At 39.8% G+C, this 27969-nt stretch overlaps 1 protein-coding gene and 1 long non-coding RNA gene across 2 annotated transcripts in view; both read left to right on the top strand.

Moving 5' to 3' along the window:
* LOC148079696 (uncharacterized) overlaps nt 1-27969 on the top strand; it is a 251374-nt gene that overhangs the window by 19027 nt on the left and 204378 nt on the right. The window lies entirely within an intron of this gene.
* On the top strand, nt 7-9020 carry pigo (phosphatidylinositol glycan anchor biosynthesis, class O). The gene is made up of 11 exons (XM_087791362.1): nt 7-119; nt 217-695; nt 2006-2149; nt 2245-2368; nt 3170-3329; nt 3412-3594; nt 3673-5269; nt 6146-6349; nt 7099-7289; nt 7383-7453; nt 7592-9020. Exons 1-11 carry the CDS (start codon nt 10-12, stop codon nt 7719-7721), a joined length of 3393 nt encoding a protein of 1130 aa, XP_087647488.1. The 5' UTR covers nt 7-9; the 3' UTR covers nt 7722-9020.

The raw sequence follows: 27969 nt of genomic DNA, 5'->3' as shown, positions 1-27969 counted from the left end.
GTGAGCTAGATGTCCCTGTCGGGGTGTGTTTCCACGAGAACACCTGCACCGAGACCTTACTTCCCTAAACCTGCCCCGTGCCCGCCCCCTGCCCGAGAGACGAGCAGCCCCGCTACAAGGTCAGTGGTGAAAAAGAGCTAGAACGAGCTAACAGAACCAGAATCCCCCCCACAAATGCTAGTTTATAGCCGCTAACATTTGAAGTTTCTTCGAAAGGATGAAGCGTCTTCCGGTGCTGCTCCTGCTCCTGTGGATGTGCTCCGTGTACTTCGTGGGAATCTACCTGTTCGTGGGCGGGTTCCTGCTGGTGCGGCTGGAGGTGAACCGGACCAGCACCTGCGGGGACGTCCTGAAGCCCGGCGAGGAACCGGGCGACTTCTGCGGCATCGAGCCGCGTTTCCAGCGGGCGGTGCTGCTCATCATCGACGCCCTGAAGATAGACTTCGCCCGGTTCGACCCGAACAACACGACGCCGAGACCGTACCAGAACAAGCTGCCGGTGCTGGAGGAGACCGCCGCGTCCCGGCCGTCCCACGGTCGGCTGTACACGTTCCGCGCCGACCCACCCACCACCACCATGCAGAGGATCAAAGGGTTCACCACCGGGTCTCTGCCCACGTTCGTGGACGTGGGGAATAACTTCGCGTCCAGTGCCATCCTGGAGGACAATCTCATCCATCAGCTCGGGCAAGTGGGTGAGTAAAGAGAGCAGGAAATTTAGACAAAAACTTTGAAGACATTCCAAGGGACGCAGTGTAAACAAAACGTGGAGTTGTAGTCATCACACACACTTTAGTCAAGGTCACAGTGTCCCCTGTCATCGAGTCATAAGATAAGTTAAAGATCAACTAATGTGTTGATTTAAAAGTCTCTTAAATAGATATTAAACCTATATTGTACTCAGTGTCTGTTAGTTCAAAACTCTCTTTACATTGAAATATTTACCTTAGAAATTTGCTTCACCGAAAACACGTTTTTCAGAAGATACAATCTTGTTTACCATAACCACAAACCCCTCTGCTGTGGTTAGTTAAACATCGAGGTTTGCCACCGCGTGTCAGCAATCCCATAAAATCTCCACCTCCGAAGGACTTGTTGTATAAACAAAGTGGGGTGTGATTACGGCTGACTGGAGGAGGAGAGTAAAGAGCATTTTTACGTCATAATAGACTCGGCTCTCGTGACCTTGTTTACTATCCTCTTGTTTTACTTTGAGCTATGTTTTTTGTCTTTATCTTTAGACTTAGATTGTGTCATCTTGTTCTTTCTCTTTATGTTCTTGTTCGTATTTTATTTTGATTTATTTTTATGAAAAATTGCTGTATTTTCTGTGGCTATTGGAAAAAAACAATTTCCCGAAGGAGACCTCCTGAGGAATCAATAAAGTTTTACCTTACCTTACCTTACCGAGATTTCTGACGGGCAGCAACTTTATAAAGTTATAACTTCAATACATGGTCATGATGAGGGACTTACTGCATCTTGGAGAGTTTAAAGAATATAAATTGCATATTACATTAAATTACATTTAGTGTAAACTGGAGGTATTAAGAAAATGTGTTCAAATTAAAATTTTGTGTCATCTCTAGGTCAGGATAATATGATGGCCCGTAAACAAATGTGTTTGGGGTATCCCTTGTGTTGTCTCTGGGTCAAGGTGACCCGATGGCCTGAAAACAAATGTGTTTGGGGGTATCCCTTGTGTGTTTTTAGGTGTAGTAGAATGGCTGCCCAGGTTTCTAGAAATACAGTGGCAAAGGGATAACAAACAAACAAGTATGTTTTCGTGCCATCGGGTCACCTTGACCCAGAGATAGGAGAAGGGTTAAAAAATAGATGTCTTTCGTTTTATTGTTGTATGTAATTATATTATTTACAAACATTTCTTTGGCCTTCAAAGATTATTCCCCTTTGGGAATTGTATTCATTTCTTTCTTGGTTATTTCTAAAATGAATATTGATATTTTAAATTCATAACATTTTCCTTTTTTTTTTCTTTTCTCAGGCAAGCGTGTGGTATTTATGGGTGATGACACCTGGGAAAATCTGTTCCCCAAGAAGTTCTACCGTTCTCTCCCCTTCCCATCCTTTAATGTCAAAGACCTGCACACTGTGGACAATGGGATCCTCCAGCACCTTTACACAACCAGTATGTCTTTGATTTTTGCTTTGCATTTTTCACGATAACATGGTGCCCCGAGTGATGCAACTCTTTTATCTGTCTTTTGTTGTTGGTTTTGACAGTGTCTGGTAACGACTGGGATTTCCTGGTGGCCCACTTTCTTGGTGTGGATCACTGTGGTCACAGATTTGGCCCCGACCACCCTGCGATGGCGGACAAGCTCACGCAGATGGACGGAGTCATTCGGTAAGAAAATAGAAAATGTTGATTCTTTAAATTTTTTTATAGATTTTGTTTCTATAAAAAAGTTTCTTTCAGTTTACTTTAGGTACGTAACTCTTCATTAAAAGATCAATAAAGAGATAATTAAGTTATAGATTAAAAACATTTTTTCAATAGTAATAAATAATAGAACTACATGATTGCATTTGTTATTTGGCTCTCGGAAATATTTCTAAATGATCAGATGATTTTATTTTGACGTTATTGGAGTCATAATAAGTCACAGTTTGACCAGGTCTTGTTAACAGAGATTGAACCTTAATTTCAGTTATGGCAGCTGACATGATTTAACATGATCCTTTCAAATTAAATTCAGATTTTGTGTAACATTTTTCACATTTTCTTTTAATATTTTCTTCTTTTGGAAGATAAAACCAAAAATTGACGATAACAAGAGCATGTCTCACATTTTGCAGAAAAGATCCACTAGTGGTTTGTTGCAACGACGCAGCAGAGAAGCCACAACATTAACATTGCACTTTCCTGGCACTGGTGTGAGCCACGAAAATATTTAGAATCTTATTTTGCTCTCAATGATTTTTCCTATCTTAACCATCCTGTGGTCTCTGGGTCAAAATCATCCAGAAGCTGAAAACAAATGTGTTTGGGGTATCCCTGGTGTTGTCTTTGGGCCATGGCAGGTTGTAGAGTAGTTATTAAGTTTGAAATTTGTTTAAAAGTAATTTGGCTTTTTTTGCTTTTAAGGTAAGGTTAAGGTAAGGTAAAAGTTTATTGATTGATCAATATTGATTTTTTTCTCTCCAGGTCTGTGATTGAACGTTTACAGAATGACACACTTCTGGTGGTGATGGGCGATCACGGCATGACGGACACGGGAGACCACGGTGGCGAAAGTGAGAAGGAGACGGATGCCGCCATTTTCCTCTACAGTCCGGCCCCGCTTTTTCCCGGACCACCGTCACAGGTTTGACTTCACCATAAGATAATCCGCTTGACATATGCATGGTTTCACCGATCATCGAGCTTTCATTTTGTTTCATTTGTAGAGCGAACCAGACGTGGTTCCACAAACGGACCTCGTGCCGACCCTCGCTCTCCTGCTGGGAATCCCCATCCCGTACAGCAGCGTGGGGCAAGTTCTTCTTCCCTTATTCCCGTCCCATGGTCACGCAAAAGGAAGAGGGGATGGTCTGAGCCAGTTGGAGGCGCTGTGGATCAACGCAAAGCAGGTGCTGCCGACTTCCTCAGAAATAATAAGAGTGATTCAATCTTGAAACTACATATTTATTTTCTATTTCTTTCTATAGGTGAACCGTTTCCTGGAGACGTACTCCGTCATGGCCAAGGACATCCCCCCGGATGTCCTCGCCAAGCTGAAGGAGGACTTCTCCCGCCTCTCGTCGGAATACCTCTCCTTCGTTCAATCCGGTCGCTCTTCCTCTCCGGAGCTGACCGCCTCCGTGCAGGCCTACCTCACCTCGGTCCGGGACACGTGCCGCGCCACCTGGGCCAAATTCAACCCCCTCAAAATGGCGGCGGGGTTAATCATCCTGGCGCTGGCGTGCGGCATGTGTTTCACGTTATCCGAGCTGTCGCTCTTACTGCTGAGCGAGAAAGGACCCAGACTGAAGTCGTCGGTCGCGACGGCCGCGACCGTCGGCGTCGCCGTGGCTGCCGGTCAGCTTCTCTCGCAGGGCTACACGGATCTGCCCTGGTGTTTCGCCGCAGCTACTCTGAGCTCCCAGCTCCTCTTCTTCTACAAGGCGTATCATTCCAGGACGTTTCCCGTGGTGAGGAACGGATCGAAGGCGCCAAAGTTTTCTAGCTTTTTATCCCCCCGTCACTTGTTAGTCGCCCATTTCGCGGTGTTGTTCCTGCGCTGCGCCTCGCTGCTCTCCGACAGCTACGTGATCGCCGAGGGACGCGTCGTTACCTTCCTGGTGTTCTCGTTTGTACTGTACATCCCCCTGCAGCTCAACTGGGACGGCTTGTTGCTGCCGCCCGGGCCCGACCTGTCCAAGCCCGCCGGGCTGCTGCAGACCTCCACGTTGTCCGCGTCCACCATGAGAAAAGAGAGCGGCACGCTCCTCACCTGTGTCGCTCTGCTGATAGGCAGCGTCTCTCTCTCGCTCTCCTTCCACAACTGTCGGGAAGAACAGGGCGACTGCCAGCCGTCGTCCTTCCTGTCGTCGCTGTCGCGCATGCAGGACAGTCGGCTCAAGAACATCCACTATATCCTCTCCGTTCTATCGCTCGGTTTGTGCGCGTATCTCCTGAAGCTCTGCCTGCGCCACTATGGGAATCTGAACTCGTCGGGGGCGACGGTTTTCACGGCCCGCTGGATCCTGCCGTCGCTGTCCGTGTGTCTGGGCCTGCACTGGGCCGTCGGGGCGACCCAAGAGGACAGCTTCAGGAGTTTGGCCGAGCTCATCGGCGTGGCCCAGCTCGTCCTCCCCAGGACCGCCTTCTGCCTCCTGGGTTTGGCGCTGCTGCTCATCTGGCTGGACCCTCTCACCGTGTTCGTGAAGAGCCGGGGCGCCGCCTCCGCCAAGGGTCCGTCCCCCCCACCGCCGAGCTACCGCGCCAGCACCGGCATGAGCCCCCAAGCCGAGCTCCACCACCTCATCCCCCAGATCTACCAGCGCATGAGGCAGTCGCTCAACGACGGGGAGGCGAGCGGGAGCCGGGAGGACGACGGGAGACCCGCCGTGGAGGCGTACGGACTGGGAACCATCTACTCGGCGCCGCTGCTTCTCCTCTGTGGCGTTCTTGCAGTGGGTCTCCTGCTGCTTCACCCGGAGGGCATGGCTCCTGCTTTCCTTCTGCTGATGCTGCAAATGGGGGCGCTGTTGTACATTCACGCCTCCTCCACAAACCTCAACAAACAGCTCGGGACACAGTCTGGTGAGACATTTCCGATGACTCTTATTGATCGGCTGATTCATTAAAGTGATAGATCATATAAAATTCAAATTTAAGTCGTGTTCTACTCGCCCTCATGTCGACTTGTTGGGATTATTTTCAGAGTAATTTGTTCCTTTTTGGAGTTGCAGATAGAAATGTACGTCCATATGACTATGATTTAAAGTGAGCCACGACTGTCATACAGACGTACATTTTTGCTTTAAGTCCAAAATGTAACTCTGAAAATAATCCCAATCCTTTGTCACACACAATGATGTTGGATATAGATAAAATTTGAAATTTTAGGTGAAGTATCCCTTTAATTCACCTAAATTTCTCCCACAATGAAGAAGCTCACAGCAGTTAATAAAATTGATTCAACATACATACACATTATATTAAGACAATACACACAACGTGATGAAATTATAATAAATGCAATTATAAAATGGATTACATTTTTTAAATTAGTAATAAATAATATTAATAAAATACAAAATAAATGAAATGATGATAATATAACAGTAACTACAAACACACCTGCAAGTACTAAAGTAAGTAAGTAAGTAATTTATTTTTATAGAACGCTTTTCCAGACCAGGGTAAAAAAGCGCTTAAACAACAAATGTATACTTAAAAGGTCAAAATAACAAAAGTGAAAGTAGGAAAAACATTTAAATTATTATTAAATTTAAACACAAATTAAAACATTTTAAAAAAAAATGAAAAATTGTCAGCAGTCGGCAGAAGGAGCGACGGAATCTCTTTTGTCTGGCACTGAAGGTGCGGTTCAGTGCCATCATCGTGTCCTGTTTTTTTTATGTAGTTTAAAAGAAATCTGATGTATCCTCCTGTGTTTTTCCTCACTTCCGTCAGGTGGCTTTAACGTTCCCTGGGTCCCCATCGTTTTGTGGTCACTCGCTGCCACTCAGTTTTTCCACGCAACGGGTCACCTTCCGACCTTCCCGTCCATCCAGTGGAGCGCCGCGTTCGTGGGCTTCCCTGACGGACACACTGGAACGACACTGCCAGCCACGCTGGTCACTTTGAACACCTTCGCATCGTACATCCTGTTTGCAGGTACGTGATGCCACTGATAAAGAGGAAGATTCAATGCAGTAATTACACGTTATTTCAAACATTTCCATGCCACCTTTGACCTCATTAGCTGTTTTAATAAAACCTCATCAACCCAGCTCTGACACAGGGTTCCAACTGAGGCATTATATTCATGAATCTATATAAAAAACATCCTTTAATTAGAATAAAAATGTAATAAACCAACGTTTAAGTTTTTCCAAGTGAACACATGATAAGTAAGATGTTACTATATCTGGAAAATATGTATTTAATTTTTTTTAGTTACATTTCTAAAGATGATTCACACATTAGCGGAACTAATTTAAACAATAAAACCAAGTTTTACTACAATGGTGTTCGCCTAGAAACTTTAAAAAAAAGGGATGTTTGCTTAGGGCAACATGAAGGTGTGAATTCAACATTATTCTTCATGGATGTACACACGTACCATACAGTTTTATTTATAAAGCTACTAAGATCAACACACGTTGGCCACCAAGTGCTGTACAAAAGTAGAAAAATCAAACAATAAAACACACACAAACAATAATAACGTATCTTAGGCACAGTTGTTTTGTACAAAACTTTCATCAAATTCATAATTAACATGCGTTTTTTTATTTTTAATACGATTAAGATTATTATTTAATTTCCAATGATATTAAAAAGCTTGAGAAATATTGAGTTTAACTTAAAGCCATAGGAATACAATACAATATATGTGACAAAAACACTTGTGTTTCCTGCAGTGGGCTGTCCTTTGCTTTTGTTCTGGCCCCTGGTGTGTGAGGTGCGAGGGGGCCCCAGCAGAACGGCGAGGGCCTGCGGGGACGAGAGCGAGGATGCTGTGATGGAGATGAGACTCCGGGAGAACCCTCAGCTCTTCAGCGCCGCTCTCCTTCAACTCTCCGCACGCTACCTCTTCATCCAAGGAGCTCAGGTGCCGACTTTTGTCGTCCTCGCCACCGTTGCAGGATTGTTTATCAGCCAGACGTCATGTCGCATCAACTCAGGATCCTCGTCTGCTCCACAGGTCTTCGCTTCGGTCTGCGCCGCCGCCATTCTCCGGAGACACCTAATGGTGTGGAAGGTCTTCGCACCCAAGTAAGTGCATGTTCGGATTTTCCGAATCACAGGTCGGAAACCATCAGAGACGATGGAGTCGATGTACTGTGATAAAAAAAAACCCAAATGTAATCTTTCGTGCTCAGGATTGTAAGAGCGTCTGCTTTCTTCTCGCAGGTTGATGTTCGAGGCGTCCGGGTTCCTGGTTAGCAGCGTGTTTCTACTGGTGGGTGTGACGTTTGTGCTGCGAGTCGACGTCGCTGTCGGCCGCTGGTTTAAGAAACTCATCCCAGACGCGTCGAGGTAGCAGTTCCTCGTGCGGCCGCCAGGGCGCAGTGTGCCACAGACGGAAAGCAAACTCTCAAAGTAAGGACTCATTAAACACGTGGAGTGAGGGTTGGTGACTCCCTGTGGAGGGCGAAGCTTTAAATTAAACGCTGACATTATTTTCAGCTGGATGTCAAATTAATATATTTTTAAACCTGCCTTGCTGAGCTGGAAAGGGCAAGGGCCTGAAGTTATGTGTGTTTTGTGGATGTTTTTCTACAACAAACCAGATGGTTTTTTTTTTCTGTGGCACTGTTGCAACTCCTCACCTCACACAGTTTACATTCTCTGCTCCAAACATGACGATAGAAGGATTTATAAAAACAATTTGAAGAGTCTTAGAATGTATTTTTTACTGCGTTTAAATTGTGTGGCAGACTGTTCAAACTGAAGTGAGCCATCTTTGTTGTCTTGTTCTTTATGACAAAATGGAGGCTTGAGTGACAATGACGTAAGGATCGTAATACCCTGTTGTAATTTAATGATGAATACAATTACGACATCCGTTTCATGCAATTTAAATGAATTATTTAATATAAATGGGCATTTTATGAATGTTTTTCTTCATGATATTTGAAATGAATCAGCTAATCGTTTACCCTCCTGCAGGGTTACTGTAATAATCTAATGGTGAAATATTCTTGATTTTAAAAATGTGTCAAAATGTATCTTTTTCTCTTAATGATCAGGTTTATTTTTCAAATCCACATGAAATAGTATTTAGTATCCATAAGTCTCGGGTACAAAGATAAAAAGACAAATGGTTCCTCATTTATCTGCTTTTCTTTATTTGCCTTATTCTTTCCCCGACGCCGACCTGGTTCCGCTCGACTTTTTTCTTTTAACAACCTGTTAAAATGTAAATTTGTCTCAAATTTGTATTTTAAACATTGTTAAACTGAACCAACGGGAAAACGACAACTCGGTGCCATTTCATGAGTAATTAACCCTCACACTGTGGCCTGAAGTGTGTGTATGTGTGCATCTGAACATTAATTCATTTGACGACCACGGGCAGTTAATTCATCCTCGCAGGATGTCTGAGTCAGTGTCCGGTTTGAAACCCGTCACCGTAACGCGGCGGTCGTCTGCTGCTCCAGCTCATTAAGTGATGCTGACGCTGGTCTGGAAACCACTGCTGTGATGAAAGAATAAACATGTGGATGAACTGCTCCTGATCTTTGTTAGTTTGAGTGATGATTTGGTTTGTATCATGACATGTTGTTGTTTTTTTTAAACAAAGTGATTAATTTATGAATGACTATGTTACAAACTGAAATAAAACCTTTTTACACTTTTAGAAGGTTTTCCTTTTTTTTTTTTGTCCAATAGTTGTGTCGGTCTAAATAAAAAAATGTGTTGGTGAAATAAACTGTCAGACAGACAAAAAATGTAGACTCATAAAATGGAAAGAAAAATCAAGTTATCCACAGTATGTACTGTAACATTCATTCAATAATTCATTTTCTACCGCTTTATCCCTTGTGGGGGTCACAGGGAGACTGGAGCCTATCCCAGTTTCATTGGGTGAGAGGCAGGGGACACCCTGGACAGGATGCCAGTCTTTCACAGGGCACACAAAGACAGACAACCATTCACAATTCACAAATTTCCCCAAGTTTTCAATCAATCTGTTTGTTTTTTTTGGACTGCGGGAGGAAACCGGGGTACCCGGAGTTAACTCACGCAACACAGGGAGAACATACAAACTCCACACAGAAAGGTCACAAGTTGCCATGGCCTGGAAGCGAACCAGCAACCTTCTTGCTGTGAGGCGACCGTACTAACCACACCAATTCACGCGTTGAAAAAGCTTCATGAAGCACTGTCTTATTTTGTGGAGCCCAGTAGGTGGCGCCTTCCATTTCATAATCCTGCGAGGTTACAATAAAATAACTGAACTGCTTCATGAAGCTCCATCAACATATCACTGTTATTGAGGATATAAATAAGTAACATGTAAAAAGAAGGTTTTTTGTTTTACTTATAATAAACATATGAATTGAATGTAAAACATTAGAAATATTGCATGGTCACCTACAGAGTTGTCTTCCTCCCAAGCTATTTGTTGCCATGGAGTCGACAGTCGCGGCAGTGACTAATCTAATATTCTGAATTCATGCTCACATCACTCATCAGGGGCCAGAGATCAAGCGAGGAAATGGACTAATAGGTGTCGCAGAGCAAAACATTACGTGACAGGGAAGAACTGCACTTCAATGATACACAGTGTCACTTTACTGACACACTGAAAATGCATGTAAGTGAAACCATGGATGTAGGTGCATGATAGGATTAAATAGTTTTTCAATATGAAGTTTTGACTGTAAAAGAAGCACTGTTTGAACATTTAATAATTTTTAAATGGAAGGGCGCCACCTACTGAGCGTTACTAAACATGACACTGCTTCATGAAGATTCATCAACCCGTCATTAAATAATACTTCATTCAGAGGTGGAGTAGTTGGTAGAGTTGTTAGTTTGGGTCGATACCGTCTGTGAAAGGCACGGATGCGCACACGAGAAGTTATTACTTGAAAGCAATTACAGGACAGAAGCGAGGCAATGGTAGCTCGGAATATAAATGGCTTATTACACATAATGTGTCCATATCAGGAGTCCTTGAAAATGTTACATTAGTCAAAATGCTTTGTCAGTGTAAAAATTCCTTATTACCAAAAATACGTGCAACTTTGTCGTGTCCAGAGAGTTGAACTTTATAACTAAATGTAAATGTCTTAAAATATAGATACAAAAAAAAACACAAATTTGAAATCACCCAAGTTTAACCAAATTAACATTATTGAAAAGACAACTGATGTATTGATTTAAGTCTCTTAAACAGATTTGGACTCTATTGTACTCATCAGTATGTGTCTGTTTGTACAAAACTTTTCATTTTTTTACATTAGAAAAAGTGCTTAAGCCCCGCCCACTGAAAACACTTTGGTTGGTCAAACATCAGGGTTGGTCACGGCGCGTAAATCCCAGAGATCTCCACCTCCTAGGGACTCGTTGTATAAACAGAGCGGGGCGTGATTACAGCTGGCTGGAGGAGGAGTGAAGCCATTATTACATCATAATGGACTCTGCTCTCATAACCTTTCGTTCGCCCAGATTTCAGACGAGGGGGGAGAACTTTATAAAGCAATACATTTACAAGTGAGCAGATTGATACACAAACAAAATGGATCTTGTCGTTTCAGACTCTTGCACAGAACACCCTGTGAATCCTTGTCTATTGAAAGACTTGTCGCTGACTAAGGAGTTTTAGCTACAACCACTATTTCTTATTTTTGTTGTTCATGAAACAGCCTGCTCGGTGGGAGCATGTAAACTGGAGCTGACATCAGAGCACCAGGTCCCAGGAGAATTGAACTGTCACACATTATATCTCTACAAGTGACTGCACCTTGACTGACTTCCCAGAGTGCTATTCTTCAGGTGAGCCAGGCTCAGTGAGCCGCATGCAAATTTAGATTCACTCTCAACATTTGTCATGTTGGAAGAGGAAGTGTTATCGCTTTTGCTGATGCTTTTATGTCAAAATCTGGTAGAGAAATATTAGTGTTATAAAAAAAAAGAAAAAAATGTATTAAATAAATCAAGTCTCACAGACATCATTTATTTTTCAAGAGGCTTTGAGGCAAAATTGAATCATAAAAGTGTCTCCAGTGACTGTCAACTGAATTTTCAAACTGGAACCACCGAGAAATGAGTCTTAATTTAAGAAGAGGCAGAAATAAACGAGAGCAGCTGCTGATATTTATGTTGCTTCAGTCGAGTCAATTTCATAAAGTAGGAAAACAGACAGAGAGTGAATTAACGCAGCTGCAGCCAGTTCCAAGAAACAGCTAAATGTCATATTTGTGACGACATTATTGCGCCGTATTTGCATTTTGCCTCAACATGGATGCTCTCGCCGTCAGCGCCATCTGTCAGAAGAAGAAGTCTGGGCGTGAGTTAAGATCGACAACATCTTTTTTAAATTTAGACCAATACAACTATTGGACAAAAAAAATGAAGAAGACATAAAACATTGTAAAAGTTTAAAAAGATTTGTTTTCAGTTTTCACTCTTACTTCTTCTCCTCTGATGATGTTCATTGGCAGTGATTTCCTCCAGTCATGGTATAACAGTGAATTGGACAGAGATCATAACTCTACGATCATGAATGGTTTATTTATTTTATACACCATTCACATACACGTAGCACCGAACAAGGACTTTGTGTCTGTCCATGCATCCATCCGGCTGGACAGCCCTCTGTCCGTCCAACCATCTATCTATCCATCCCGCTGTCTCTAAATTCATCCAGCTGGATGTCCATCCATCCATTATCCATCTGGCTGTGTGTTCGTCTATCCATCCATTTTTCCATTTGCTTGGACGTCATTCCATCCATTATCCATCTGCCTGTATATCGTTCATCATCCATCCATCCAGCTGGACGTCCATCCGTCTCTCAGTCCTTCTATTCATCTCTCTCTCCATCCATCTATTCATCTCTCTTTCCATCTGTCCATTTGTCCTTCCATACATCCATCCAATCATCTGTCAGGGCATCTATACATATATTATCCATTTTGACTGTGTATCCGTCTTAAAGTTTATCAGTCCATCCATCCATCCATCCATCCATCCATCTGGCTGTGTGTCTGTCTAACAGTTTATCCATCCATCCATCCATCCATCCAACCATCTATCCATCCACCTGGCTGTGTGTCTGTCTAACATATTATCCATCCATCCATCCATCCATCCATCCATCCATCCATCCATCCATCCATCCATCCATCCATCCATCCATCCATCCATCCATCCATCCATCCATCCATCCATCCATCCATCCATCCATCCATCCATCCATCCATCCATCCATCCATCCATCCATCCATCCATCCATCCATCCATCCATCCATCCATCCATCCATCCATCCATCCATCCATCCATCCATCCATCCATCCATCCATCCATCCATCCATCCATCCATCCATCCATCCATCCATCCATCCATCCATCCATCCATCCATCCATCCATCCATCCATCCATCCATCCATCCATCCATCCATCCATCCATCCATCCATCCATCCATCCATCCATCCATCCATCCATCCATCCATCCATCCATCCATCCATCCATCCATCTGGCTATTTGTCTATCATCCATCCGGCTGGAAGTTCATACGTCCATCCATCTATCTATCCATCCGTGATTCCATCTAGCTGGACTTCAATCCATCCATAAGGCTAGAGGTCTATCCATCCATTATCCTTCCACCTGTGTCTTATTTATGTCTCTGCCTCTGCATCCAACCATCCATTTCTGAGGAATATGCCAGAGGTAAATCTTCACTCATTAGTTCTGCTGAAAGATTAGAAGCAGGACTCACAGCTGAGGTAGAATCCTGTAGTGACATCAGGTGTGATGACTGTTGGTGGATTTTCGATGGCTCCAAACATTATATAGGGATAAATCAGAGAAGAAGAAAAAATAGTTTACTTTTGATAAGAGGATATTTCCTGACAAACGGTTACACACGTGGCAATCATGACAGGTCAAACCAAGCTGGGAAAGCGTGGCTGGCTAAGCATGTCTGAGAGAAACATGAACATGTGCAGTGAGGCGTAAAGGTCAACTTGCATGTCTGGTGTCACATGGGAAATAGAATAGTCAACATGAAACTCCCTTTTTAAGCCTTCACTAGTGTAAATACAGAACTCCAGTTGGCAATGGTTTCTTACTCAATCCTGATGAGCATCTAGGGTGGGATTTGTGAAATCTAACTGGATTTTCAGTCACAGAAGGCATTTGAAAACCTTCCCCCTCACATAAACACAAACACAGATTGTTGGGCAAACAAACCATTCCCCTCCTCTGCACATGGCGTTGAAGTATTCTTCTCTGTGTTTGGGTGATGTAAACCAAGACAAAACAAGACGACACAAGCAACATACCAGACTCCGGCCTACTTTTTCTGACTTGGGCAAAGAAGTGTGACCGTCAAGCTACCTGAGCCCCCTAGCTAACAATGTTTCCACTCAATGAGTAACATAGATGATGGAACATATTTACGGATCCAACGACAAAGAGTTTGAGAACTTAGTAGCATCATTGGTGTCTGAAACATACAATCATTTTAGTACGTTCAATAATATAACTACGTCAACTACAAATTGTTTCACATCTGCAGGAAACCTGTTTTATGCTGTGGTGTCAACAGGTTGGACAGGTTGATCAGAAGGGCTGGCTCTGTGGTTGAAGCTGGACTCACTGGTGACAGTTGCAGAGAGACACAAACTTCTGTCCATCATGGATGATGACAGTCATCCTCTGAACACTGTCATCAGTGAGCAGAGAAGCAGATGGAGTGCACGAATGCTCCTTCCCATGATGTAACACTAATATACTCAGGGACTCATTCCTTGTTCTATTAGATTGTATAATTCTGAGTTTGGGGGCAGGAGTGGAGTGAAATGATGATGTATTCTACGTTAATCTTTGTATTCTTTTACAATCTTTGGTGTTTTCTCCTTTCATCTTTGGCCTTTGTTCTTTTTATTTGCACTTTGTTCTTGTTCTTGTGTTTATGAAACTTCTGTACCGTCTATTGTCTGCTGTGAACTGGAAACCTAATTTCCCGAAGGAGATCTCCAGAGGGATTAATAAAGTCAATCTAATCTAATATAATCTAATATTATAAAACTGCAGGGACTGGTCTGGTGTCACGATCCAAACCAAAAGCCACTAATCCAAAATGCTACCCTTATCAATGTTCAAAAGTACATAAAGAAAAGTATTAATTACAACTGATGAAGCTTCATGAAGCGGTATTATTATTTTCATCATTCACTCTATGCTCTATAATCTATTTTTTTTTGAGCAGACATTCTATTGTAACCTCATATCATTTCTTAAACGGAGGGCTTAGTGTGTCAAATGAGCCCTAAGAATTATGACAATGCTTCATGAAGCTTCATCCGCCCATCGTTACCTATCACTTAGTTACATTACAAAAACCTTTATTATTAATTTTTAAGTAGCAATTAAATATTATAATTTATAATTATAATTATTATTTTACTCTAATATTCTTTCTATAGCATATGTAATAACTATGGGTTAAGAAATGAGTAATAACATTTTTTTTATAATAATTCTCTATTTTATTTTCCATAAACAATTATCAATTCTGTTTTGCCAGCAGTGTTTTATTTTATTTTATATTTTTCAAACATCCCACACATGGCAGCAGTTACATTCTATATGTTTTTAGAAAAGTCAAAAAACAAATAAAATGCTCAATCAACTTTAGTTCATTTGGTAGTTGAATCTCTTTATTTTTTAATATTGTTGTTGTTATTATAAGAAATAATGATCATTTTATATATGATGAATATATGGTTATTATTTAAAATATTTGGGTCATTTCTGGGGGTATTTGTAAAGATTAAAAAACATAGCTATGAAAGACATATATACATACACACATACCAAATAGTTTTTGGGTTAATTTACCTATTTTATTTTATAATATATCTCATTGTTCTTTGTAATTGATACTGATAATAAAACAACACTCTTTTTACACTTTTTCCTATTTTCAATTACCAATACTGTTTTTTTATTTATCCAAGTACGTTTCCATGACAGCAGTCGCATTCTAGATGAAAAAAAAAATCACTTAAGTTGCTGTCAGAGACAGACCTCTGTTCCCAGATGAAGATAGTTAGGATGATTTGGTAAATGTCCGTCACAGCAACACAAGAGGCAAAAGGTTGAAAGCGAGGTCGGCTGCTTCCGGTGCTTCATCTGAGAACGTGTGGCCTGTGAGCATGTAAAGTCAAAATGTAATTGACTCTTATGACACTAGAAGTGGGAGAGAGCATTCATAAATGTGCTAGTGATCATTTAATAAGTGACAGCAGCTGCTCTTGAATAAACACCTGCATCTACTCTAGGATCCCCCTCTGATCTTTGAGCAGTGAACTCACAGTAGAAACAAAGCAAAAAAAAGAGTAGGTATCAGTCAGATTGAGGGAAAAAGTTACCTCCTTGGCAGAGGCAAAAAAATACAATTTTAGCATGCTTTCCTGATTAAAGATATGATATTTGCTTTTCCTCATAAAGCACCTCCTTATATTCCACGATTACTCTTGTAACAACACAAGCTGAAAGCAATTTATTCTTCAGTCGTTGAACTACTTTGAACTCAGTTTCCCCCTGTGACATTTGCCTTCGAGGCATTTTGGCAGCTGCATCGTGATTTTCAAACCCAATGAAGACACATCAGAGGGCAAATTGCCTTCTGCATATTTACAAATACAATATTAGACACCACTGGAAACTGATTAATGTGTTTTTGAGGATATTTGAACACTGAAGTGTTTGAATTTACCATCCATCCATCCATCCATCCATCCATCCATCCATCCATCCATCCATCCATCCATCCATCCATCCATCCATCCATCCATCCATCCATCCATCCATCCATCCATCCATCCATCCATCCATCCATCCATCCATCCATCCATCCATCAATTCATCCATTCATCCATTCATCCATTCATCCATATGTCAATATAATCATTCATTCATCCATACATGAATCCATCCATCCATCCATCCATCCATCCATCCATCCATCCATCCATCCATCCATCCATCCATCCATCCATCCATCCATCCATCCATCCACCCATCCAATCCATCCATCCATCAATTCATCCATTCATCCATTCATCCATTCATCCATATGTCAATATAATCATTCATTCATCCATACATGAATCCATCCATCCATCCATCCATCCATCCATCCATCCATCCATCCATCCATCCATCCATCCATCCATCCATCCATCCATCCATCCACCCATCCAATCCATCCATCCATCCATCAATCAATTCATCCATATGTCAATATAATCATTCATTCATCCATACATGAATCCATCCATCCATCCATCCATACATGAATCCATCCATCCATCCATCCATCCATCCATCCATCCATCCATCCATCCATCCATCCATCCATCCATCCATCCATCCATCCATCCATCCATCCATCCATCCATCCATCCATCCATCCATCCATCCATCCATCCATCCATCAATCAATTCATCCATATGTCAATATAATCATTCATTCATCCATATATGAATCCATCCATCCATCCATCCATCCATCCATCCATCCATCCATCCATCCATCCATCCATCCATCCATCCATCCATCCATCCATCCATCCATCCATCCATCCATCCATTCATCCATCCATCCATCCATCCATCCATCCATCAATCAATTCATCCATTCATCCATTCATCCATATGTCAATATAATCATTCATTCATCCATACATGAATCCATCCATCCATCCATCCATCCATCCATCCATCCATCCATCCATCCATCCATCCATCCATCCATCCATCCATCCATCCATCCATCCATCCATCCATCCATCCATCCATCCATCCATCCATCCATCCATCCATCCATCCATCCGTTCTTCCATTCATCCATACATACGTCAATATAAGCATTCATTCATCCATACATGAATCATCCATCAATTCATCTATTCATACATCCATTCATCTACCCACCCTGCCATCCATTCATCCATTTATCTATTAATTTATCCATAAATTCATCCATACATCCATACATCAATTTAATAATTAATTCATCCATATATTCACCCATACATGAATGCCGCCGTCATTTCATCAATCCATCCATCAAATCAATCATCCATTTATCTATCCATTCATCCATCCATCTTTTCATCCATCCATCCAGAATTCTCTCTGGCTTCATACACTCTCTTCCTAGTCTGAAAAGTGTTGACCTTCAATTTCCTTTTAATAATTAACAGGGTCTCTTGCCATTTACTAATCACATCATTTTTTTTCAAGCTGCAATTAATGAAAATTGGATATTGTTTTTTTTTTTTCAAGGACCCACCAGCGAAATTTTCGCTGTGAATGCTAACCAGCTTGAAAAATAATGAATCCACCACCTTGTGTTCTTACAAACACACGAATACACACACACTAATAAAACACGTCTCGCCTAAGGACACACAGTGTACCTGTCACAGGAGCCTCGATGAGGTCCTTCAACCAGCTTTCATTGCCCACAGATGAACACATATTGAGCGTGACTCATCCGATGTGCATCACGTTTGTCCAGACGGAGGAGCGGCTCATTGTTTGCTGTGTGAGCGACGTTGAGTAGAAAAAAAACACAAAGGCACATGTCTGCAGGGAGGATGCTTGAAAAAGATGGACATCTTTGAAGAAAGGCTATAGAAGGTCAAATAAAAAGAGAGCGCTGGGGTCAACAAACCAGGGGTTGCAGAAATTCTGTATAGTTGAAAAGGAAAAGTAAGAGATTCAGCCAAGAGACATCCCTGCAGGGATTTTCTTTTTCTTTTAAAAATTTGTTTTGAAAAGGTTTTTTCCGCTAAATGATTAGTCAGTGGGTATCACTGTCATCAAAATGCATAAGATTGTGTTGTTTTCATCAAAATAATTTGAAAAGGAAATTAAGTAGTTGCCCTTTAATATAATTAATAAAATATCATAAATAGCATACTTTTATTTTCATAGTTGAATATGTATTTCTCAAAACAAAAGTAAATCTGTTCAAAACTACCTTTTGCAACTTATTTAATTTAAACTGTTTTGCCTTTTATCCTGTTTTTTTATTGTTGCTTCTTTTTATATTTTGATATGTTTTAATATGCTTTGATATGTTTATGATGTTTTAAATATATATACATATACATTTAAAACAAATGAATGCATGCATTTTTCATGTCTTGATCCTTAAGCCATTGAAATGCTTTTATCGTACTTACTTTTTCTAATTGTTGCTTTAATTCAGGTGGTAGCCTCTGGATCCAGAAACTTCATCAGGATCTGGTTGATAGATTTTATTCTTCCAGCTCACGCTGCACACATTGACAAGGTGAATCAGAGGTCAAAGTCATTGTTGTGACAGAAAAGAAAAATCTCACATCATTATTTTTCCCACTTTGGTCTTTTTCAATTACACTAAGTCATTTTTTTTCTTCCATAAAAGAACAGCCTTGAACATTTCACAATAGAATCATGTTCTGTATGTCAGGTCACACTCTTGCCTGATGTTTCAGCAGAATCCTTGAAGACGGTTCAGACGTAACGCGTCATTTAATAATTTTAAAACAAAATAAACAAGAGAGAAGAGAGACAGGCGTCTATTCGGGGAGTCCAGCATCACAGCGTCTTTAGCTGCAGACATGAACTCTCCTGACTTACTCGCATGTTACAATTGTTGAAGTCTTCCTCTCCAAAATCCGTCCGAAATCTTCGGCGAACGAGGGGTTATAAGTGTCAAGCCTATTATGACGTGAGAAATAATAATAATCACTCCCTGCTTTTTTTCATACAACAAGTCCCTTGGGGTGGATACTTCCTGAATTGATGACACGTGGTTATAAATCTCAATGCTTGACCAATCACATTAGAGTGGGTGTGGTTATGGTGAACGAGATTTAATCTCAAGAAAAATAAGTGTTTCGAGTGGGACATTTAGAACATTTAGTTCTAATGTAAATATTTCAATGAAAAAATAATTTTTTACAAACCGACAGATACTGATGAGTACAATAGAGGTCCAAGATCTATTTAAGAGACACTTAAATCCACACATTAGTTTAAACTTTAAAGAAAAAGAATCATCAGTGCAAATGAATAAATAAAGATAAGGACAGTGAAATAACCTAAACAAATATATTCTTTATGGTCCTACGTTCTTATTTTCTACTCTCGCTCTCTCATTCAATCCTCCCTTCGACAAAAAAAGGCGTTTCATCCTTTTGAAAGAAAAACTCATTTTCTTTTTCGAACGGTGATCTCGCCTGTAAAATAAATTGTGCACGCTTGCTCACGAATTTCAAAACGAAAGCAATCCTTCAGGAAGGGAAAAAAAAAAGAGTTGGTTGTTTGGCTTCTCTTCTGATATGTGATCCTAAGAATTAGTCTCAGCTGTTTTTTTGCTCGACTGATCCAGGATGTGTTCTTGACTCATGAGGCACGTGGACTCAAATCAACAGATGAGTCCTCTTTGCCTGGAGCCTGAATATACACTTGAAAGACGAGGAGAAGCTCTCATCAGACCACAGGACATTTGTGTTGAAGTTCATATGGATTCTTGAGGAGGGGATGTTTATAACACAAGTATAGCTATTGTATCACATGTAGGGCCCTTGAACCAATCAACAGTCAACAAATTAGAATTAATGAAAAAAAAAAACGCCTCATTGGATAAAGTTGTTTGCACTTGCCAATTACAACAATAGCAACCATCTTTAATTGCGAACCCAAAATATTCGCTTTTCTTGATGTTTACACGACATGGACCTTTCAGCAGCCTCGACATCTGTCTTGACATCTGCTGCAGGGACGGCAGCAGATGTGTTCTGAGGCGGCGAATGAATAGAGGAGCAGAAATAAGGCCATCCATCTGACTGCTCAGATGTTAGAGATGGAAAGTATCTTCTATGATATTTGGAAAATACTGTAGGTCACTCAGTGCATCTTTTTTTTTTCAAGGGTCAAATCAAATCAATAGAACAACTTCGGAGGTTTATAGTCACCTTTGATTCTGGAATGAATGTCAAGAATTGTATATATTTTTCCAGAGAGAATAGCACACATGAGCAGCAGTGACTATACAAGTCAAAGATGGATCTGTATAAACCATAGTCAATATATAATATGGATTTAGAATCTGTGACATTGCCTGTTACTAAACCATGCTTTTGAAGCGAATCGTTGTTCATGGCCATCTTAGTAATTCAGTGAATACCTGAAAAACAGGAATATATACAGTAAGTAAGTAAGTAAGTAAGTAATATTTATTTATATAGCGCTTTTCGAGACCAGGGTCACATAAGAGGAAAATGCTTCACCAGTCTGTGATTATGTTTGTATTGCCTTAAAATTCAGTTGTATTTGCTGTGTGTGTCCATGACATCCAGTCGTCCTTCAGCCAGCCTCAAGTGGACACTCTATGAACTGCATATTTTTGTACTTCTTCATTGGTTTAAAAGCAGATGTGCCATCCATCCATCAATCCATCCACCCATATATACATACATCCATCTAATATTCACAGTGAAACTATACTACATCCATAAACAAACTTTAAACAACAAAATATAATTCAAATCTGTCAAAGATGTACAGAAACAAAACTGCTTAAAGACCCCCCAGCCTGTGGCCCAGTCTCCGCAAGAATCGACCTTTAGTAGTCCCAGACCCCATGTCTAAAGCATTGTCAAGTCAATTTAAATTAAACCATTTGCAACGACAGCACCAAGGTGTATTGTCGTGGGAGATTTCCTCTTTCTTGTCTTAAAAGCCTCCTGAATAATGCAAGAACGATGGTTATCTGACGTGTGTCCACTTTAATCCATTAAACAATTCCTTCACTCACAGGTCTGCAGTTAATATCCCATTTATGTGGCAGGTAAGGATTCCATCATTCAACCTTAATGCACAACTAGTTTCAAACTGCACAAAGCCAAAAGACTAACTCACCACACCTGTGTTAGTTCACAAAAAAACTCCATCTATAACTGAAAACATACTTAACATCAACATCCCACTTGACTCATAATGAAATAAATACATTTTGAACCAGATTACTTATGATGACTTAAATATGAACTATGATGATTTTTGTATTTTACTCTTTTCTTGATCCTGTTGGATTCTGGATTCACCAGCTAAGAAAACAGATAAACAAGTCACAGGGTGGAAGAGAATTTCATGAAGATGAAGTATCACACTTTCAAAATATACATGCACTTTTTCAATTTCATCTTATCAGCAGTCTTGTTATTGGACATACTTGTTGCTCACAAATAAAAAAGTATGAACTGTTTTTTTTTTACAACAAACTAATGTGGAAAAAGGTAAAAGGTTTTTACTTTGCACCACTGTTTTAGAAAAAAACATCTCCCTAGCTTCACTGACGAGACCAGCAGTCACTACGGTTGCGTGGAGAGAGAGAGAGAAACACACATTAGCCTAATGGATGGAGCCAAGGTCTAGTGCTCCTCTACCATCACAGCCTCCAAACTCGATCTACAACCTTTTTTCCACTAATGTATCAGGCATCACAGACATTTTTGCGCTTCCTGCTTAGGTGTGTGTTAGTAAGTGAATTTATCACCTACAGTTATTGGTGTTCAGGAACGATAAAGGGTTAACTGGAGTCTGTATTATTAGATAGTGCTCTAGGAGAGTGGCCACTTATCGTTTATCATTTGAAAATTAGGCAGCACACGTGTTGAAAACTATTGTTGAATAATGAACACGTAGACAAAATAAGCTTGTGGTGTTCCTCCTTCCTAACGTGGAGGTTCTTATGTCACAATCTCTTGCCTTTTTTTTCCCATTTTGAGTTTAACTGGTGAAGATGTGGAACAGGGCTATTCAATTAACATTTTCTGAGGGCTTGATTTTCAAAGGAATTTCCAGTCTGCGGGTTGGTCAAACCCTTTACCACTATATCCTGTTGAATGACAATGGATACAGAATGGTATACATCAGTGGTCCTCAACCAACGGTACTGGACCATATGGTATTGATGGGGGCCACAGAGGAAAATAAAATAAATTCTTTAATTTTATTGATTTTGTGTTGATTATTACAGTCTGAAGTATGTTCTAATATTGAAAGAAAGGACCAGATTTTCTGATATAAAGTCACATAAGAATGTGACTTTTGAAATGTCGAGAAGCTATTTAAGTAAAATGAGTCAAACACAAATTCTATACGGGACCGTCTTGGGGCTCCTGCCAACTCAGCGTTATGGTGAGATGGATTTTGATGCTCTAATCTTGTTTTTTGCAGGTTGTGCCATTTTATTTCTGATGTTTTTATCTGTAAAACCCTGTCGTAAAAAAAAAGTTGGCGACCACTGATATACATTATTTAGCGCTAGCCATACGTTGCATAACGGTGCAGACATCGTGAAACAAGATAAATGTTTTTCAGTACATTTGTCATTAAATCTTCAGGTTTCTGTGTCAACTTCATGCCATGTTGCATTATCTAAACTGGAGCTGCTCTGCCTACTGTAATACACAGTATCTGCCATAAGCTACACAAAAGGTTGCAAAGTGAAACTACATTTATTGGCTTTTTAATAATGCATGTATTTTTTATAGGCGAGTGGACCACCTTAAGTGGAATATCCCTGATATAGAATACTTGTATTTCTGAATAAGATATGATAGCGACACAGATGTAGCATTCTTCCGAAAAAGTGGACAGTGGATTAAGGTGTATGAGGCTGACTTGCTAATGGAGAAAGACAAAAAAAATGTTTTTTTGTTCACTGGACATGTGTTGTATTATCTTATCCTTTAAAGTCGTTTGTCTTCATTATAAATGTAGATTATTCTTGTGTGGGCGGTCCCCAAGTTCTCACCAAGCAAACACTGTTTTTTTTTTTCCTTGGAAGTCTGGAAAATTATTCAAATCATTTGGACACAACAAGATGATTCATTCGTTTCCATCTTTTCTTTGAATTTAATTGTCACTTATTCTCTGAACGTTTGTCTTGTGCAGTGTTAAACTTATCCCTGGTTAGTAAGAAAGGCTGACAAGTAAAGGTTGAAGGACGACCTCTTGTTTGTTGGTTTTAGTCGATACTTGATAAGAAATGATCCTCCTTGTAGCTGATGGAGCTCAGGACTGGAGGAAGTACTTGTTGTCAATTGTGCGGTAAATAATCTCTCTGGGCTCAGATGAAAACGGGTGTTTGCTGTGTTTCCTGTGGTGAGAAGTCGTGACACAACCCTTGACAGAGCTGATCACGGTCCCTGAGACCCTCGGGGACTTTAGCCATAATAAAGTCCTTCAACTGGGCCGATATTGTCAACGTCTGTCCATCAGAGCTACACGTGGAAGGCAGCGAGGAGATGGATGTGAGAGTTACGGCGGATGCTCTCTCACCCTAGCCACTCCTGTTTGGAGGGAAAGATCAATAGGCTTGCTGAGATTTATAACCTCGGGACAGGATTATTTACACTGGAATAGCTTTCTATCCCACTTTTGTGATTTGCCCTTTATCTGCGACGAAAATAAAGCAGGAAAAAAAATCTTCTCTAAGCCATCTAATTAATACTGCCCCTTTCTATGTAAAGAGAGGGACGGCTGCTTAGTCATCTGGCTGAAATGTCGCACTAGCCTTCACCGATGCTTGTCGTCCAATCATATCTCACCTGTTTATATGTTTTAAAAGTATGTTTTTTTTTAATTTCCTCACTAGAGCATTTTATTGCACTCCTTTCTTTGATGATTACTCTAAGAATTTACACACAACAGCCTTCCTTGATGGCATAGACACTTATTTTTCGCAACAGTTATTGTGTCATTTTCACAGGTTCTGAGAAAAAAGAGCATTGTTAAATTATCTTAATGCATGCAGTGTCAACTGCTAGCTGGCTGTTTAAAATCAATTGGAAAAACTGTGTTTGTTGTGTTTTTTCAAATCAAAATCAGTACTATTTAATTAATATATGTTACTAATATATATTATTTTGTCTTTATTAGATATTTATTAAACGTAATGTTGTTCACATTGCATCCATCTATTTCTGAGTTATTGTCCTTGATGTTTAATTTAATATATTGAATCAATTATTAACATGAAAGACTACAGCAATTTTAGGTAGGATATTTAATATTTCATTATGGAAAACCTAATGTTGGGAGTAGCTTTTAGGACTCTCAGGAATCAAAATCAGTTTATTAACATAAAAGTATTACTGATTAATACAAGGAGATGGACAATGGACAAGGTTAAATTTACCTACAGTTTTTACATTGTTTAAAACTTGCAAACTTAACATTGCATATCAGTTTCCATTCCTCTCAACAACTGGGTCCTTAACAGCTCAGATGATGCTTTGCCGCCCAGCCAACCAATTGCAGCCCAACATCATATTTGACATAGCAACATGGATTCTAGAAATTAGGTACAATAAATAAGTAAAAGAAATAATAAGAACAACAATAACAATGGAACCTAATGATGCTTAGTTATCACTTGTTGTTTCCTTTCCATGTTAATTTAAACACACTTATAAGTGACTGAAAAGAGGGGTTTATGGGATGTATTCAACTAGGTAGCACTGGTTGTAATAGTAACTTTTTAAGGTCAAAATATTTCCTGTTATTATTTTATTCTCCTACAATCTACTGCTTCCTGCTTAAGACCATTTTACGGCGCATTACACAATCTTGAACAGCGATAATTGTTTATTCACTCTCAGTGACTTACACCCTTGGGAGCTTGTGTAATATGACATGAAGAGAACTCTCCTAAGACATATTAGCTTGTTCAGCATCCTGACAAAGTACCCATGGAGAAAACATTACACTCGGGGGACTTAAAAAACCCATGGAGACCAAAACTGTCCTCCTTAATGGATTTACTTTCTTGCACAAGTGCAGACTGTTTTTTTCTGCTGGAGACTCAAAAAGTCAACCTTTTATGCTTCTGGCTGTTTGCTGAAACAAAAGTATTATTTTGATCCCAGGTGTATTTCTCAGCATGGTGTTCCACTGTGACAATTATGCTGCTACGGTCAATAGCCATGAACCTAATTACACTCAGCTCCACAAAAGCTGGTTGAGATGTAAGAGGTTTGAGGACATTTTATGTAACATAGCATGTAAGTTATGAGGTTACAAATGCCCATAAAAACCTATTTAGCAAGTCCTTTGTTATGCTAACTTAAAATAAAACAAACCCAATTTAATTTTCAGGATTATCCTTTGGTTATTTTGGAAAGGGAAACCTAAATTTATAGGAATAAATAAATAAATAAATAAGAAAATATGTATGAAACCTTTATTAAATGTAATATTTGCTTTTCTGTCCAATCAAGAGTCTCCTTATTCATTGTATGGCTTCTAACTGCTGCTGCTTGTGTGACTAGCTTTTGTCAGAGGAACCAATGAAAACAATGGCTTTATTAAAAACATACTTCACACTAAAATCGCCAAAATAAAATAAGACTGTCGTGTGTGAGTGTCAAACAAAATGTGTTGTTCGTACAACTTTGTTTCGGGGTCGCTGGATCTAGATGACATCTTCACCATTCTTTGAAGACATTTGTTTGATTTGATATAATTCAGGGGTCTCAAACTCAACTGGTAAGGGGGCCACCGGAGGTCCATTCTTGTGGAGACTAAGGATAAGCTGTTTTTGACTGATTTGACTTGATTTCATTAATGTTTTGTTGTTTTGTATTTTATGGATTTTTTTGGTCAAATGTTGATTTGTTTAAGAAATATGTTTAATTTTAACTATATAATAAAACTTTATAATAATAAAATCAAAGCTATATAAATGATAACATCGATGCTCTGCATCCACTCATAAAAACTTACAATAGTAAATATATGAAACCATTTTAATTGAGGCCCTTAAAGGACTTCTGTTTCAGTGCTTTTGTAGTTTATTCTATATACTTTTAAGTATAAGCATCACATTGTTTAATAACTCAATCTCTTATTGAATTTGAGATTTGAGTTATTAATTAAACACTATGCACTTTTTATTTAGCACTAACCCCGCAGCTAATAATCTGAGAATCAAACTTTTATTACTTTTTCTTCGCCCTCTTCAGTCTGGCTTTTTTTTAATCACACTTTCTGTATCACCACTTCGGCCTTTTGTGGCCCTAAGGCTACAAGGGCCATGGATCTGACTCAACTCAATAAAGAATATGGACTGAAATGACTTGAAGCCATTAAAGATTTAACAGTCATGGTTCTACGTCGACATGTTTTTCCTTTTTTCTTTTCTTTTTTCTATTGACAAAACTCAATTTAAGTTAAGGTGAGCTCATGGAAGGCATTTTATAATCACATTTCTCGATAGCACTTGTTATGATGTCCATTTATTAAGCCTCCATTTTAACCTTTTGACCACCGAGTGCGTATTTGGCAACTGCCAGAGCAGCTTCACACGAGACATCCATAACAGCCCCTTCTTCAGTAAGTGGAAGTCCATTTCCTCTCACATTAGGCACCGGCCAGAGGGAAATGTTTTTCCGCCTCTTATTGCGCAGAGCAACAACACCATCTCCGTCTTTCATATGATCCAGTGACTCGATCAATTATGCATGCAAGCTAAGCACGTCGTTCCTGCTCAAGTACACGACGGCATCACAGCTTGTGTAGTTCAGAGGCGCCAAGGTGTTTGAGCATAATGACCAACTTCCATTATTCTCTTCTGCCAAAGTAACCTGGTCTGATCTTTCTATTGTTTTACCACAAAGATGCTGATGCAAATCAATATATTTAAATAAATAAATACAACTTTAAAAGACTCATTTTTTCGCCTAACAAATAAATTGTGGTATTATTTGAAATTAATATCCTATTTTTAGCCTGGACCATGGACTCTGTCAATTCCAGTTGAACACTCTTGACTCTAAACTAAGCCACACAAGAAGCCAATATGTAAAGGAAATAGTAGTGATGGTCTGATGAAGCTTCGTGATGCAGTGTCATTATTTTCAGAGCCCCATTAGATGGGGGTGTCTGCATCATTTTCCTTTTTTTGGATCAACCGTTCTAATGAAAAATTACATCATTTTTTAACTGATGGCACCACCTACTGACCTCAAAACAACATGACACTGCTTCATGAAGCTTCATCAGCCCATCACCAGTTAATAGTCAAAAACTATATTCAACATCTGTTTTTTTCTTCCTTTGTCATACATTTCTTTCTATTATTAAATCCCATATAAACGTAATCAGTTCATTTTCTACTTCCTATTCCCTTCCTATTGGGGAGAACATAAAAACTCCACAGGCTGCCTCAAGCTTTTATTCAGGTTTACTGTAGGTCTAAATTGTATTTATATTTAGTTTCTTTATAGCAAACATTCACTGGGTTAATGGAAAAAAGGTCAAAACTGTAAGAGAATGTTTTCAAAGGATTCATTAGTGTTGGTGATGCTGTTCATCATTGTGTTGATACATTGACTAAAAACTAAAAAATATTTAGCTTTCTTAAATTATTTGATTTATTTACATAACTTAAATCGGTTGCTTTTTGATTACAATTACAACAAGGAAGCAGTATGGTATTCTATAAATTCCATGATCTGTTGCGACCTACTGTGTG

The sequence above is a fragment of the Callionymus lyra genome, chromosome 5 (assembly GCF_982586985.1).
Source record: "Callionymus lyra chromosome 5, fCalLyr1.hap1.1, whole genome shotgun sequence".
Lineage (NCBI taxonomy): Eukaryota > Metazoa > Chordata > Actinopteri > Syngnathiformes > Callionymidae > Callionymus > Callionymus lyra.
The sequence above is the reverse complement of the archived record's forward strand: the minus strand, read 5'-3'. Positions and strand labels throughout refer to the sequence as shown.